The sequence below is a fragment of the Engystomops pustulosus genome, chromosome 8 (assembly GCF_040894005.1).
Source record: "Engystomops pustulosus chromosome 8, aEngPut4.maternal, whole genome shotgun sequence".
NCBI classification, from domain to species: domain Eukaryota; kingdom Metazoa; phylum Chordata; class Amphibia; order Anura; family Leptodactylidae; genus Engystomops; species Engystomops pustulosus.
The window spans coordinates 40,356,848-40,372,815 of NC_092418.1; the positions used below are offsets into that span (position 1 = coordinate 40,356,848).

General features: G+C 38.6%; 1 protein-coding gene across 4 annotated transcripts in view; it reads left to right on the top strand.

The window, feature by feature from the left end:
* The window catches only part of GRIN2A (glutamate ionotropic receptor NMDA type subunit 2A), a 348,821-nt gene that overhangs the window by 312,500 nt on the left and 20,353 nt on the right, over positions 1 to 15,968 (top strand). For all 4 annotated transcript variants that reach the window (XM_072120737.1, XM_072120736.1, XM_072120739.1 and 1 more), the window contains 2 exons: positions 3,970 to 4,199; positions 4,742 to 4,902. In XM_072120737.1, coding sequence (XP_071976838.1) covers positions 3,970 to 4,199; positions 4,742 to 4,902 — 391 coding nt within the window. The remainder of the gene's footprint in view (positions 1 to 3,969; positions 4,200 to 4,741; positions 4,903 to 15,968) is intronic.

Consider the following 15,968-nt stretch of genomic DNA (forward strand, 5'->3'; position numbering starts at 1 on the left):
GTAAAAGTTCTTGGAATGAGATATGTATAGAATGAAGAAATCCTATGAATTTCAACACATAATGCTTAAAGTATTTATTAAAAATGTATTGAAATAATAATTTTAAGAGACACAACCTGACAATTTACTGTCCATCATTAGTAAGTGTCCTCAGGCTTTTTTCCCCATGAATAAAAAACCCCCTGAGTTTTGTAAATCATGTATAATCTCAAGAATCTTTTAACTCTCCACTACCACCACCATCATCCCCGGGCCTCCCGCAATGTTCTGTAACTCCCTTGCTGTGTATTTTCTTTTTACTGAATCGTACAATCCAATGTAATTTACATAGATTTTAATTCTTTATATGAAATCCTATTTTTGCAATAATCTACAGAAATATTAATTGGATGTCAAATGTTTGGTTAGGGGATCTGCAGTCACGTATCGTAATGTACAACCTTGTGCACCCCTATAGTTTACCTCTGGAATTACAGTTGTCAAAGATAAATGGATTTACTCATCAAGACAACTTTTTAGATTAATCTGGTTCAGCTAATGTGGCCAGTTGTTGTTGTCAATGCTGCGACCAAGTGATACATGGACAGAGCAGATCCACCCAATTGAGTTACTCATTGTTACCAGTGGGTGCTAAGTATTGGCGCACATAAAACTCGGACGTTACTCTATGGTTATTACCTAAGCTACCAATACTCAATGGGGCAGATTTACTTACTTGGTCCTGTCGCGATTCTGCGGTGCGTGGTCCGACGAGGATTCGGGTCCGGCGCGATTCACTAACATAGTGCGTCCGATTTCCTGCATGTGTCGCTGCTGCACCGAGGTCCGCCAGAGTTCACCTGCTTCTTCCTGGTGCATGTGAGTGCTTGATCTTGCGACACAAATCCTTTTTTAAATCCTGCGGTTTGTCCGAATCAGTCGGGTTGTCCGACGGCCCGTCCCCCAATTTTTTGTTGCTTGCAAGCCGGCGCCGATGCACCAAAATCCAATCACGTGCGCCAAAATCCCGGGGCAATTCGGCGCAAAACGGAAATATTCGGGAAACCCAACGAGAGTGCGGCGTTCGGACCCTTAGTAAATGAGCCCCAATGTGCTTAGTAAAAGTAAGTTAGATGAAAAGCCAACATTGATTTATAATTAATATATAATTTAATATTATTTATTTCGATTGGTTAGAGCTTTGGTGAATATTTTCTAGCTGGACAACCCCTATCCATCAGATTTATGAGAGCATATAGAAATCATGGGCTGCATCCGCTATGATCTTGTTAATATAATGACACGTGACAGGAATGGATTTTTTTCTTTTAACAATGATGTTCCTTCACTGTGCTATACAGAATATTTCTTTATCAATGATGTTTACTCTCAGCTGGTAAAAAATAAAATTGATGGTCTCATCAGTCAACACTAAAAGCAGTGATGATCTTTGTACATTAGCTTATTACAACCCAATCCATCCCTAATAATAATTATGCACATAAACTCTCTAATAATATTCAGACTTAAAGGGGTTGTCCAGCAAGTAAACACGTTTGTTCAATTTCTCCATAATTGCTACTAGTTTCACATTGGTCTCCCATTACACAAACGACTATTCACTAGAATGGGAATCATTCAACATTTGTCTCTAGTCTTCACTAGAGACAAAGTTTTAATGGGAAAGATAAGCATTTATCACCCACCAGAGCATATATTATGAGCACCACTGAGCTCTAAAATAGGGGTCCAAAGTTCTATTATAGAGAATTGGGGGGGGGGGAGTAGCCGTATATCCATGGTTGCTTCATTTAAAGTCTTTATAACTGGCAGGGATGGCAAAGAACATCAATCATGCTCAATCATGAATAACAGTCCGCTCAAACTTCTCTGAAATAGAAATGAGTTGTGGGAGTAACACTATGGGTAACAAATAATATGTAAGGAAGATGATAGACTTTCATATTCTAATTGTTAACGGAAAAAAACAGCAATTAATAAAAAAGTATAGGAGTTCCAATGTGGCTATTCATAGGTTTGGATCAGATAAGTATGTGCCTACACCTGTAAGTGCTGTCATTAGACTCTATAAATACATTAGGACTGAATTTACAAATTTTCTAGTAATTTCTGGCTATTGCCTATAATGTAAAATACTGTGTAAATTGCATAGTCTTATTCAATGTTATAGAGGTTTGTATTCATATGTTAGAACACGTGGATAAAAAGTGGATAGCTATAATGGGATAATAGCAGTACAGAATGAGCTCTGATAAACAACTTTATTAGTCATGTCATCCAAGGTCTTAGATCACACAGTAAGCAGATCTATGCCTCCTTATAAGGTGTTTAAAGAGAACCTGTCATGTTAAATAACCCCCTAAACTAAACATATTTTCATAAACTGCCATAAGAGAGCATTGCCTCTATCCCTTCATTGCCCCTCTACATGCCTGTAAACTTAAGCAATGAGGTCCTAAAGCTGTATGCAATGACCTGTAAAATGTCCAATGAGTCATTAACATATTCAAGCTGTCCAGCTTATTCATGAGTGGGAGGCACAGCCACACCCCCAGTGCATGACTGACAACCTGTATAATGATGTGATGGCTCCTCCATGTGCTTGCTGGTGCTGGCGGCCACACCCCCTGCAGCCTGTGTGTGTATAGGAGAGATACAACAGCTCCAGGATGCAGCCATGTTATAGCAGAACATGTCAGGTACTTGTGTAGCTGATGTCTGTGTCTCTGTGTATCAGGAGGATGCAGCATGTCAGCAGATGCAGCACACACACCAGCAATGCTTTACTATACATTACACACAGACATAAGCAGGGGGATGAGAGGGGAGGGGTAACAGGAGTGACATCACTGCCTCTGACCATGTGGCCAGCCTAATTTAGATAATAAAGATGATTTTACAATGATTAATGTATGAATTGACTAGATAAAGGCTGGGATGGGATCCTTGTGAGCTGCTCCAACAGGTAGTAGTTACAGGACAAGTGACACAGACCTGATGATAGGTGTCCTTTAAACTAGCATACATTAAATTGAAACAATAACATAGACACCAACATCAAATAGACTAACTACACTAAACAAATATAAACACAGAAAACATTGAAATATATCTGCACAATATGTATGATAGGTCTAATGGTGTGATCAGATCTACCATCCAGCCGTGTTTCTTCTTCACAAATGTGTGGCACTGCTCCTTTGTTTCTTGTGTTCCTTCTTTGTTCATGGGCCACCTCAGTTTTAATCACTTTATGGGCCACACACCCAATGACTCATTAGGCCCTCCTTTTATCCACCTTTTAGCCATAGATTATAATGCGGTCAATCCTTATTGATCATACCATTAGATGATTGTACATGTCTGATGGAATGTGTTTATATATCTAAATTAGGAAAGTTGGCTCATGTCATCATTATGTAACATTTTATGACTTGTCCCCCAGCTACCATATCAAGTCTGATATTGTTCAGTTAGGGTTGTACACAACGGAACTGGTTTTCTGCGTGAAAATTATCAGCTCCCTGTGTCTTCCATCACAACTTCATATCCAAAAATAGGCAGCACTCACGTTTCAAAGTGAAAAAAATCAAGGATGAAGTTTATTCCATTGCGACGTTTTGGTGGTGGCACCCACCTTTTTCAACAATCAGGGTCTCACCAGCCTATGCCAGTTTGCATCATGCCTCCAAGGCGACTACAGCGTCACAGGAATTTATGAGATATGGTGGCTATTCCAGTTCTGTCAGTTGAGAAGCTATCCATTGGCTCAGCTAATCCTACACATTATGAACATTAATATTCATGAGCACATTTTCATTATTTGGGTTGCACTCTATTTTTCAATATTCATGTTACAAATACACTGTTTCCCAACTCCTTACTGAGTCGGTTTCTCTATTATCTGTAAGTATAACTGTATATTCAATTGTATATATATGTTATAATATCCCTATTTTAATATTGCAGCACCACATGGTCCTTCTTTCACCATTGGGAAGGCTGTCTGGCTACTTTGGGGTTTGGTCTTCAATAATTCTGTGCCTGTGCAAAATCCAAAAGGCACCACTAGCAAAATCATTGTGTCAATTTGGGCTTTCTTTGCTGTAATATTTTTGGCAAGCTACACTGCTAACCTGGCTGCATTCATGATTCAAGAAGAATTTGTTGATCAGGTGACTGGACTCAGTGACAAAAAGGTATGTACCTAAACCTTCTTATTACAGAGAACTCAATTCAAACTACTGTATTATTTTATCCACATATACGGTTTTTAGCCAATTATGTAATTTGTGTATTATTATAAGCCCCCCTCCCCCCGGGACTTGTTCTAGTACCTGAGGTCATGTTTGGAAGAAGGAATGAAGCTCTTGAAAACTCTAAAAAGTATATCTCCCCCACGGAAGTCTGATATTTAAAATGTTAGCCAAAGATAGCATAAAACTATAGATTGTTGAAAATGATGTTGCCTTATATTTAACATTAGGCTTCTCCAGCAATGATGAATTAATGGCGATGCAATTCCTAGATCCCATTTTGAAATATTAAGGCAGGGATTCAACAACTAAAATATGGGACTTCCCATTCATACAATGATAAAATATGGGACTTCCTGTTTATACAACGATTAAAGACCGGACCTCCTGTCTACACAACAATAAAATATGGGACTTCCTGTTTATACAGAATCCTGTTGTTTGTATGAGTTCTAAGCACTCTTATTCCTATTCCCTATGTCTAGTTTCAACGGTCATATGAATATTCACCCCCGTTTCGATTTGGAACAGTCCCTAATGGAAGCACAGAAAGGAACATCAGAAACAATTATCCTGAAATGCACCAGTACATGGTAAAATTTAATCAAAAAGGAGTTCAAGAAGCCTTGGTCAGCCTTAAGACTGGGTGAGCCATGTTTTACCTGCTTTGTTTATTTATTTTTTTTTCCACCGCCTTGAGAAGAACACCTCTTTGTCTAAACCAGATTACCAGACCTTTTCACAAGGCTTTCAGTTCATTACAGAATTGCTCATTGTAATTACTTGCGATTGTACATGTTTCAGTGGTCTAAATTATCAACAGTATATTAGACAAGGAATATTATCCCTGTCATTCACAAATAATTACAGTAAAATGCCCATTAGTTTTTTAGATTGGTCTATGCATCTTGTAGTGAGCTAGTCTAAGACAGTCACTTTTCTCCCCCCCAATCTGATCGTGAAGCAGCTGGAGTGCTTGAGACAACCTAAGCACACTGGTAGAGATGTATTAATGTCTAGGTCTTCAGACCAGTACAGACAGGTCTCTGCTACGCCAGATGAATCCATGTTTGCTGCGTCACAATATTGAATTTTCTGGCACACAGACTTAATTTTCTAGTGCACAGTTATTTTCTGTCCGAGGACACACCAATTTTTGTGATGAGTCAGAAAACAGCCTAAAAACTTCAATAAATGTAGTGCAAAGCATTTTTTGTTGCAAAGTTTTCTTGTTTAGTCAGATTGATACATCTCCCTCATTGTGTTCAGATCAAGTATTGAGGTTAGCATTGGTAATGCCTTGCATACATTTCGTCCTCAGTAAGCAGCCTCCACCCCAACGCTTCATTGTGTGATTTTTCATAGAATGTCACAACTCAATCCATTTTAACTTCAAAACAACTACTGTATATTTATGTTGTGTATTTAAAAAACAGATTTATCAAGTACAATTTTTTTAAGTTAAGTGTGGCAAATGACACAGTTATATCCTACAGAACAGAAAAAGAGATGTTCCCCAGCTGGTTATATGAAAACCACATTTACCAAGCTGTCTAAACCATTGTCATAGATCTGATGTACAAAATAAAAGAAAATAGTTACCAAGAGATACCTGATCTGCCCACTCATCCTGAATGTGCACTAGATTAGAATTCAGGGATCCATTCCTATTGTGATCTGTCTTGATTGTGTAGCGCTGCAAGGATCTTGTTAGGTATAAAACTATCTATTATCTACCCTATTATTGGATTATTCATAACAGCAGAGGATGTGAGTGCTGCAGATCTTGAGGGAGGCTTCGACCACCTTATGTACATCTAAAATCGGTAGAGGAGTGAAAATCATAAGCCAATGATGTTGTTCACTCGTAAACATCATTAAGTTTGGGGGTAGCGTAGCTTTTGTCTTTTGATCCATACAATATATAATGACCAGATGGTGAAAAAAGAGATGTTACCATCTACCGGCATATACACAGGAAGCTTTTAAGGCATGAAGAAAACGAGATGTCAAGTGAATGCTTTTATTTGTGTGCTAATATATATGATTTGTGACCTCGGAGATATGGTTAATTACTCCAGTTGTTTACTCCCCCTTTAATCTTTCGTGTCAATAATTTCTCTAGGTATTCCCTACCCCTAGAAACAACCTCAACATAGCAGGAACTGGGACGTCAAGAACATGTCCCACTTTCTTGTGTTACAAAACATGGCAGCAAAATTGGAGTCCCCTCCCTCCTCTCGACTTTTATTTGCACCATTGGCTTTATTATAAGATGAAACAAGTGTTTTAGGAAGGAATCCGCTTCTGAGTCAGTGCTTGCACATATTTCTACACCTCAATCATTTTCTGCCGCAGATACTGAATTTATCTCTCTCCGAGAGCATTGATAAGATTTGTATTCTTCGTGTTTTCTGAGAGGTTTCCAACATTTTAATAGCAAATGGATTAGGGGCCATGAATTATCTCATTTATAGGCAAATGAGAGCAGCTACAGCAATTATGATTGAATACAGTATGTTCCACCTCAAATATACTACTTAAGACAGGATTAAGTCACTGCTTTAGCTTGTCAGGATTTATACCGGGGAGCCCTGTTTAATCAGAAATCACTTGAACATTTCTTTACCAAGTGCCGTCATGTATTAACCTTTAATATATTTATCAGTAGCTAGTCTGCACACCTTCACAGTACTTCTTTAGCTCACTTTATTATATGAAGTAGCCAAATCTCATTGATTTTATGATCACTTTAGACATTTGCGCTCTGCATTAAATAAGGATATATGCAACGTTCAATGACTGTGTTGGGTACATTCTGTCTACAAAATACTGCCTGTAGGCTCCGTCTTCTTCAAATGTCATCTTAACACTTATCTTTCAAACCCTGATGTTCATCAGCAGGGGTGGGCATTCGGGGAACAATAAAGCTAAAAGTAAGCAATAAAAGTAACAGGAAATAATCCTGTTTTCCTAATCTTCTTTCCCTCTCATTATCTGCTCTTACCTGAAATCTCATAGAATTCCTCTAGATAATAAAGAAATGGAGGAGCTACTCAACTGTAAATCTGCTCCATCTATGGCTGGGAAGAGGGGTTGGAAGTCTAAAGGAGTAATATATGGTGGTCCAAAACCTGACTTTACTTCTTGCCCAACTCAAAGTTGAGTTGAGTTGCACACAGGGCTAATGATGAATTGACGTATACTCACTTATTGAACCTCCTCAAGTGCATTGAGCAATAAGTTAGTGAAGGTTCCCCTAGAGCAGTGATGGCTAACCTATGGCACTGGTGCCAGAGGTGGCACTCAGAGCCCTTTCTGTGGGCACTCAGGCCATCACCAGAGATGACTCCAGGTACCTTCCTGCAGTCCCAGACAGCCCAGGTCTTGCTGTACACAGAGCTATTTTAAAGTGACAGTGCTACCTGGGACAATTTTCTGCTGTATTAGTGTCCTCAGGTGCTGGTATCAATGAAAACTGTGACAGAGAAGGGAGTATAAATTACAAATTAAATTTCTGTGGTGGCACTTTGCGATAAATAAGCGGGTCTTTGTTGTAGTTTGGGCACTCGGCCTCTAAAAGGTTCGCCATCACTGCCCTAGAGTAAGCAAAGGAGATAGAATTAATATAACCAGAAAACCATTTTTGGATCTTTTCATCATACAGCAGACAAGACAGATCACTTCACTCCTAGACACAAGAGAGGTATAGGGTGGGAATGTAAAACATTGACACATAGCAGTCTACAAGGGCCTTATTATTGATACATTCATCACATTCATTGTTTGAGAAAAAAAACTCATGTTGGGTGTGAATGAAGAAGCAAACAAGCCAGTGCCATTGAGTATAGCAGTCACAGGGGCGCTCAGACAAGTTTACGTAATGCTAAAAACTTTCATAATTAAGTAAGTAACAAGATGCATTTTATTAGCTCTAGTTCCTATCACAAAAAAGTATAATTATGATATGGGATATTTCTTGGTTTGACAGTTTTATCTAAATCAAGATGAGGTGATGCACTGCTAATATTAAATGGGCTGCCAATTCAACAAAATGCCTTCTGTAGTGTTAAATTTAAGTCGTTGGCTCATATTGAGTTTTCTGCTCTGTTGCACTAAAGTACCAATATTTGTCAAACCTGTCAATATTTTATAGACCAAAGCTAGTGCACACTGACAAGATTGAAAGGGCTGGAAATAGAACTTTTGAGAAAGAACATTTTATCTGAACTTTGTGAAAAGTTTTGTTAATCTTCTGTTGTGTATTTAAAAATATTAGCCCCCTTTTTTATCGGTACATATTGATGAAGTTTAGGAATAGGGCCTGAGACTGCCATGTATTCCTTATTCAGAGGCAGGCCGTGGATTTTACCTACAAGATAGGTTCTTTAGGTTTGTTCTTAAGTTGAATTTGTATGTAAGTCGGAACTGTATATTTTATAATTGTAGCTCCAAACAACATTTTTTTTGTCCCAGTGACTTAGGATTACTTCACTGTCTCAGGAAAATTAACCCTCTGTTCTATAAGATTTCTATTTCGCTTACAAGGCAAAAAAAGTAGTAATTTCCAGGCCGTTGGACTTTCCAACCTTTTTGTGCCAATTGTAGCATTATTCATAAAAGTGGCACAGAGGGACATGGAACAAAGGCCGAAGCCAAATTTCTTATATCCTTCAAAGGTTATGGCTGGACCTGACATAGATTCCCATTCCAGTGTACAAGTTTGAATACAAGAAATCAAAATTTCATAGAAGTTCTAGCATGTAGCATGACCCGTGCGCCGATTCATGCACAAAAAAAAATCAGTGTTCCATATCTTATCATATCTGTTCCTATTTGTTTTACTAACATGCAGAAAATCTTACAAAGTGTCAGCTTTGTCATTAATAGTTGTTAGTTTGCTATAATTATTTTTTTCATCACCCCTGGAGCAGTTGGGCTCCTTCCTGTCCAGAACACCTTTCATTTGGAAACAAAGTTTTTTTTCCCATGTAACATCCATTTCATTTGGACACAAAGTTTTTTTTTCCCATGTAACATCCAAGTCATTACCGTATTTTTCGGAGTATAAGGCACACAAAAAAATCCTTTGATTTTCTCAGAAATCAAAGGTGGGCCTTATAGTCCAGTGCGCCTTATATATGAACCATACTTACAGACAACAGCTGTCTTGAACTGTGCACAGGTCTGCCACCTGCTGGTCATTCATCCTTATAATCAGGTGCGCCTTATAGTCCAGTGCGCTTTATATATGAACCTAGACATTTTAGCAGGCATTTATTGATGGTGCGCCTTATACTCCGGTGCGCCTTATAGTCCGAAAAATACTGTACTTAACATATTTATTGAGTTCAAGCCAGGACAAGACCAATCCAAAGTTTCCATTCTGTTTCACCTTAGAAGTCGCTTTTCTTTGGAGCTTTTATTTTACCTTGCTGCAGAGCCCAATTATACAGTATGTGTTCTTCAGCTTCAACTTGCAGCCAAAGGACTGGACTGCTTAAGTATTTTTTACTGCAATGCAGAATTCTTTGTTTCTACAGTACTGACACGTTTCTCAGGTCCTGATTTTATCATGTGTTTCCAGTGGTGTTATATTAATCTGATATCCTAATGATATGGTGTGACTATCATTTGACCTTGGTAAAAAAAAAATACAAAAATGTTATAACAATTAAAAATAGGGATGAATGCATTGTATTGTAAACAATTGTATGAAGAGCACAGGTAGAATCAGCATCATGCATCTCATCTATGATCTGTCTCATCTCTCTTTCTATGTGTCCCTGTGTATGTACAATTTCAGAAGCCAGATGAAAGTGTATATACAACTATGATCTATAATCACATTTTCAGCTCAGAGTACTAGATGGATCATAATGGGGCTCATTTACTAAGGGTCCGCACTTTCGTCGGGTTTCCCGTATATTTGCGATTTGCACCGAATTGCCCCAGGATTTAGGTGCACACGATCGGATTGTGGCGCATCGGCGCCGGCTTGCATGCAACAGAAATCGGGGGTCGGAAAAACCACCGTATTTAAAAAAAAAATTTGTGTCGCTTGACACGCACTTGCAAGCACCAGGAAGAAGAAGGTGAACTCCGGCGGACCTCAGCGCAGCAGCGACACCTGGTGGATATTGGGCGCACGACTTTAGTGAATCCAGGATTCGAATCCACGTCAGACAGAGCACCGCGGGATCGCGAATGGACCAGGTAAGTAAATGTGCCCCAATGTGCTTAGAGAGTCCCCGTCCACACTCTGGGATTTTGCACTGACCATCACTGAGTGATAGGAGCTAAAACAGCAATAAAACTGAGTAAAATTAAAGTAAGGGGTTAAAATGATCTTTGTTTTGTTAACATCACTAGGGGATTGAAATGTGTGAATTTTCTTTTGTGGGAAAACCCCATCAAATCTTTCCATTCTTATGTCTGTGAGTTCTACCACCACTGGTTTTGACTCCAAATAACCGATGAAAAAAAAAGGTCACATAAGTTAGATTTGAAATAATTTTTGCTAGTTCCCACAAAACTGTCAGTACTTCCAGCTAAAGTTATGACCCTGAGACACATTTTTTATTCACAATCCACAGGATCGGGTGATGTCTGGTCATGTGGAGTTTATGTCCTGCTCTGCATAGATTGCTATGGGTTTTCTCACATGGTTTACAGGATGAGCGGATGTTGGAAGTTGGCATCAAAGGATAACACTGGGAGACATTTGGTCTTCTCTATTGTTGAATGTGACCCTCCAGAAATCATTTATCCCCTTTATAGTAATTGTTGTTTATGGGAAAACCCCTGTCAATGATATATTTGGTTCTCAAGAACACGTACAGTTGCCTATGATGTTCATTAGTAATTATGGAAGCCAAGATAGATCCTGAAGATCGAACCTGTCTCTGTGTGATCTGCCAATGTTCATAATACACAGAACTAGTTTGTAAAGAGAGAGAAAAGTGAACATGGCATCTGCTATTACGACAATGCTATTTGCTGCACGTAGAGGAGATGTTAGACAAACCCTGTATTAGCATATTCGTAATGGCAACTGTGATGTGAAGGAAGGCTGGAGAATTACATACTGAAAGGAAATGCATTTCAACAATACTGCATTAAATCATCAGAACACTTCTTCCCCGCAGCTCCAAACATTTATCTGGCATGCCTTAAATCAAACCTGACTACTTATTATTCTTTACTGACATAAAAACTGCTTCACTTGTGTTGTAATCTTTAAATATTCAGCTACATTAAAAATTCTCAAAGCCTCAACAAGAGAGAAAAAAGCCAAAAATTATAATTTTTATATTATTTCCTACATACTTTATTAGGTTTTGAACTTTTTTGCTTAGTCTGGTTGGATGGGTGGGGTTCATTTTATCATACAATATTTTTTAATGTTTTTGTTTTAGTTATAAGTGATCTTTTTTTCTAGACTAAAGCATAAAACAGTGATCCACGTAAAGTCTCATGCTCAGTAAAAATTGTACATTAAAGGGGTTGTCCTAGAGCATATAAAAACATATTGGTGGCCGGGAGGGGGCTAGTTAAAAAAATAAACATTTACTTACCTGTGTTGTCCCTCCCGCTCTCCCATTGCTGACACCACTCCGTCTGTGCCCCATGTAAACAGGGCACCAAAGGCGCGCTGCATGCAGCTTACGGCCGGCCGAGGTGGCTGGCCACTCCCACCCGTTCTATTCTCAGCGCTGTTTCATGCGGTATGGGTGGACATGTCCCATCTGCATGATCTCCATCAGCTCCATAGAGATTAATGGAGCAGAACGGTCATGCGCGGCCATCTGCTCCATTAGTCTGAGGAGCGTCGAAGGGTCGTTTGGACCCCTCGTTTTCGCAATCTATGAGGGTCTCAGTACTGAGACCCCCACTGATCAGCAAGTTAATCTCTATCCTGTGGATAGGGCCTAACTTGCCTTTGTGGGAAAACCCATTTAAGTCACCAGTTGTGGAATTTCCATTGTAGAGATGTGGAGGTTTCTGTATGATCCCTATGACTTCTGACAGCTGTCCCAGCTTTTTAACTTAATCGAAAAGGATGCAAAGGCCCAAAGTTAATCTTTATTTTTTTTCCTTTTATATACATATAAAATATGGTGAAAAAATAGGTGAAAAAAAGACTTAGAAATAAATCTTCCAAAAAATGTGTCTCAAACATAGAAAATAATCATAGTGAATCAGTCGCAATGGACACAAACTATTGTGTGTCAGTATTGTATCCACATCCATTTTTTCATGTCCATATGGGATCTGTTGATGAGTTTTTTCAAGTAAAAAAAACTGATGTATTACATTAATTAAAATTTAAAACACTGGGTTCCCCGCATCATGAGTGAACAGAAACTGACACACAAAGACCATCAGTTTCTTTTCCAGAAATCTGGAAAAAAATGAAAACATGACCAAAATATTTTTTCATGGGTCGCTAATCCATTAAAAAAAAATGGAAATGTTCATAAACACATATGGGAATATTTATCACAACTGACTGAGAACCTAACTATTATAGTTGCTCATAGCAACCAATCAGTGCTCAGCTTTCACTTTCCTACAGCAGTTTATAAAATGAAAGCTGAGTTCTGATTTATACATGAGCAACTTGTACAGTTTTTTAAAAAATCTCCCTCATAGAATGATATAAGGGTGAGTATGCCATCAATGAAATTCATGGATAGCACACTGAGAGAAAGAAAATGATGTGTGATAAGCCTTAAGATTGATATTTTATATCCAAATCTAAATTGAAATGTGCCTCTGATTGTTTATGACACATTGGTTAACAGAGTATAAAAAAAGCACAATAAAAATGAGAGTAAAAAATTTGTGGACTAAGCAAATTATAAAAAAAAAACAGTCAAAACATACACATAGTAGCGACAAAAATACTTTTAACCAAAAGATAAAAATATGTTCACAACATAATAATGTAAACATAATGTGCTATCTGTTTATTGAATGCACGACACACGTGATAAATGCAATACTTTTCAGTGGATCTATGCACAAGTCAATTTTAATATGTGTGTCCTCACCATAGCATATCAGTTTTTCATGGATCAGCCATAATTCATGAAAAATTTATAAAAAACTGTCGAAAATGTGATTTTTATAATGGTCATTTTTGTAACCTAAATCAGATACTGAAGCCACACAACAAAAATCTCAGTTTGACAGTTTTTTCCACGCGTCCCTCCCAAAAGAAGTGAATTAATTAGTTTTTCGACAAAATCATATTACTGAAAAACACCTCTTCTCCTACAAATGATAAACCACCGTAGGTGTAGAATATCCAAAAAATGTAAAAAAAAACAAAAGTTGCACCAACACAAAACAGTGATTATTTTCTCATAGTTGCAAATCAAAAATCAAACTATAATTATTTGCAATCACAGCAATTACATGCAGAATAAAGGTAGAATGTTAATTATGCCGTTTGTCCGTTTGGGATTTTTTTAGGGAATACCAGGGTGTTAACAGTACCGAGGGTCACCCTGGGACTGCCCTTGTAAGGGCAGGAGCTAATTCTTTGGGGGTCAGGGAGAGATTACCATAGGGATTACTAGGTGCAGTGCAGTCAACTTCATCCTGACCTGGTGGATCCAGTGGACTTATACTCCTGACCGAGCTCCAGCACCTTCACACTCCCCCTAGACTGGTAAGATTGTTCTAATACGTTCCTGTATATGTATATGAAGCCCGTGACACCCTAGGTCTTCTACATGGGTGAGTGTTTATTTTGATGGTCCAGAGATTTTAATCTTATATATATTTTTAAAGACTTAATCATTAAAAGTTAGGTTTTATATATGTTTTTTCACCCCGTGCTATGTTAGTATTATACAATATTGGTGGAAGTTGAAAGCCCCGGGACACTTCCAGTGGGGCAACCGTTACGTCTGACGGGCATCCATCTTTGCCTGGCTTTGTGTGTTTTGGATTTTTATATTCATTTTCATTGAATGTGCAAGTTACATGTAATTGAGCCACAGTCTAGATCAAGGATACCTCTATAAGTAATGTAGGTTTAGTATTGTAAAATCAGCATTTTTTTTGTTTGTATGTTTTTTTTGTGAACACTGCATATTAAGGTGTATTTTATTTTCTTGCTGGAATTACTTTGTGGATTGCAAAATATAAAATCATGTCTTTTGTTCTGCTGAACTGAGCTTCTTCGGGGAGGGGTAGGGGGAGTTAATTTAAATATCCATAAAAGTTAATTGGTTTATACTCCATAGGTTTCGCGCTGGCTTCTTGAATTACTCATTAGCTTTCTGCTTTCTATCCAAATGTTCTTCATACACCATTCTCCTTTTTGTGCTCAAAGGTAAAAACACTTCTTCTTTGAAGAAATTATTTTTCTTAATTAAAAAATCACAAGGTGCAGCTAAAAAGATGGTGGCGTTTACTCTGAGTATCATGCATTTGGTGAACACCAACACAAAGTCATAGGGGGAGATCAAGTCTTGTACACCAGTTTTCCTTGAAAAAAATCCCAATTATTGTTATTAATTCCCCCCTATAAAACCTCCACAGGCGTAAAGAGCTCCATGCGAGGTGGTGGAGTGGGCCGGTGTAAAGCGTCCGTTCAGGAGCAGGCTATGGAGCAATTCTATGCCATCCATGGCAGTGCATCCATCCACCTGCTACCTCAGGATCTTCTGAATCCAACACTCAGTATTAAATGGGTTGTCTGAAGGTATAAAAAAAAACCTTTGGGTGGCAGGGATGGGGTGGGTTAAAAATAAATAAACATGTACTTACCTCCCAGGGCCCTCCCCGCATCCAGCGCTGCAATCTCTCTGGTCCATGCCCCATGTAAACAAACAGTGGCATGGAAGCTGCATTCAGCTTCCGGCCGGCCACACTTACCCGTCCCTATTCCCAGCGTTACATCATGTGGGATGGGTGGGCATGGCTGGCCATCTCACCCAACCGGAAGCTGAACGCAGCATAGCTTCCGTGCCCCTGTTTGTTTACATTGAGCACTGACTGGAGAAATCGCAGGACTAGACGCCGAGAGGGCTCCGTGAGGTAAGTACGTGTTTATGTTTTTTATGTTTTTTAACCCGCCCCCATCCTGGCCACACAAGGGGTTTATTTATACCCTCGGACAACTCCTTTATGTATATAGGCCAGAAGCTGCTCTACTGACAGATCAGAATGGGCATTTGCTACAGACCCCATGAGATTCCGCAGCAGCCAGGGCCTACAGAGATTACTGCACTGAAGAGTGACAAGGTATGTCTTTTACACTTAAGAGCTTGGCCATTTTAGCTCAGGTTATTTGCAATGTGCGATAGAAAGGATATTAAATAATTTGCCAATTCACATCTAAAAAAAACTTCTGGAGGTATGGGGTAACAATGCAAATGGCAAATTCGTCACACACCTAAAAAATACTATAATATTGAAAGAAAGAAGCAGATGTGTATGAATGACACAAAATAAACTTTATTGATATCCAGCATTAAAACACAACCTTAAGCCCAAAATGGATATATATCACACAGACTCCCCAAGACACAGACTGAATACGGCAATAAATTGCCTAAACTGATATTACATAAATAAATGGGTAATGAACTGGAGAGTACACATACACACTGGGACAGAAAATCACAAATCCCTGCAAACAATGTGCATAACATCAAACAGTAAAGTCCCAGTGAAGACAGGGCACAATCAAAT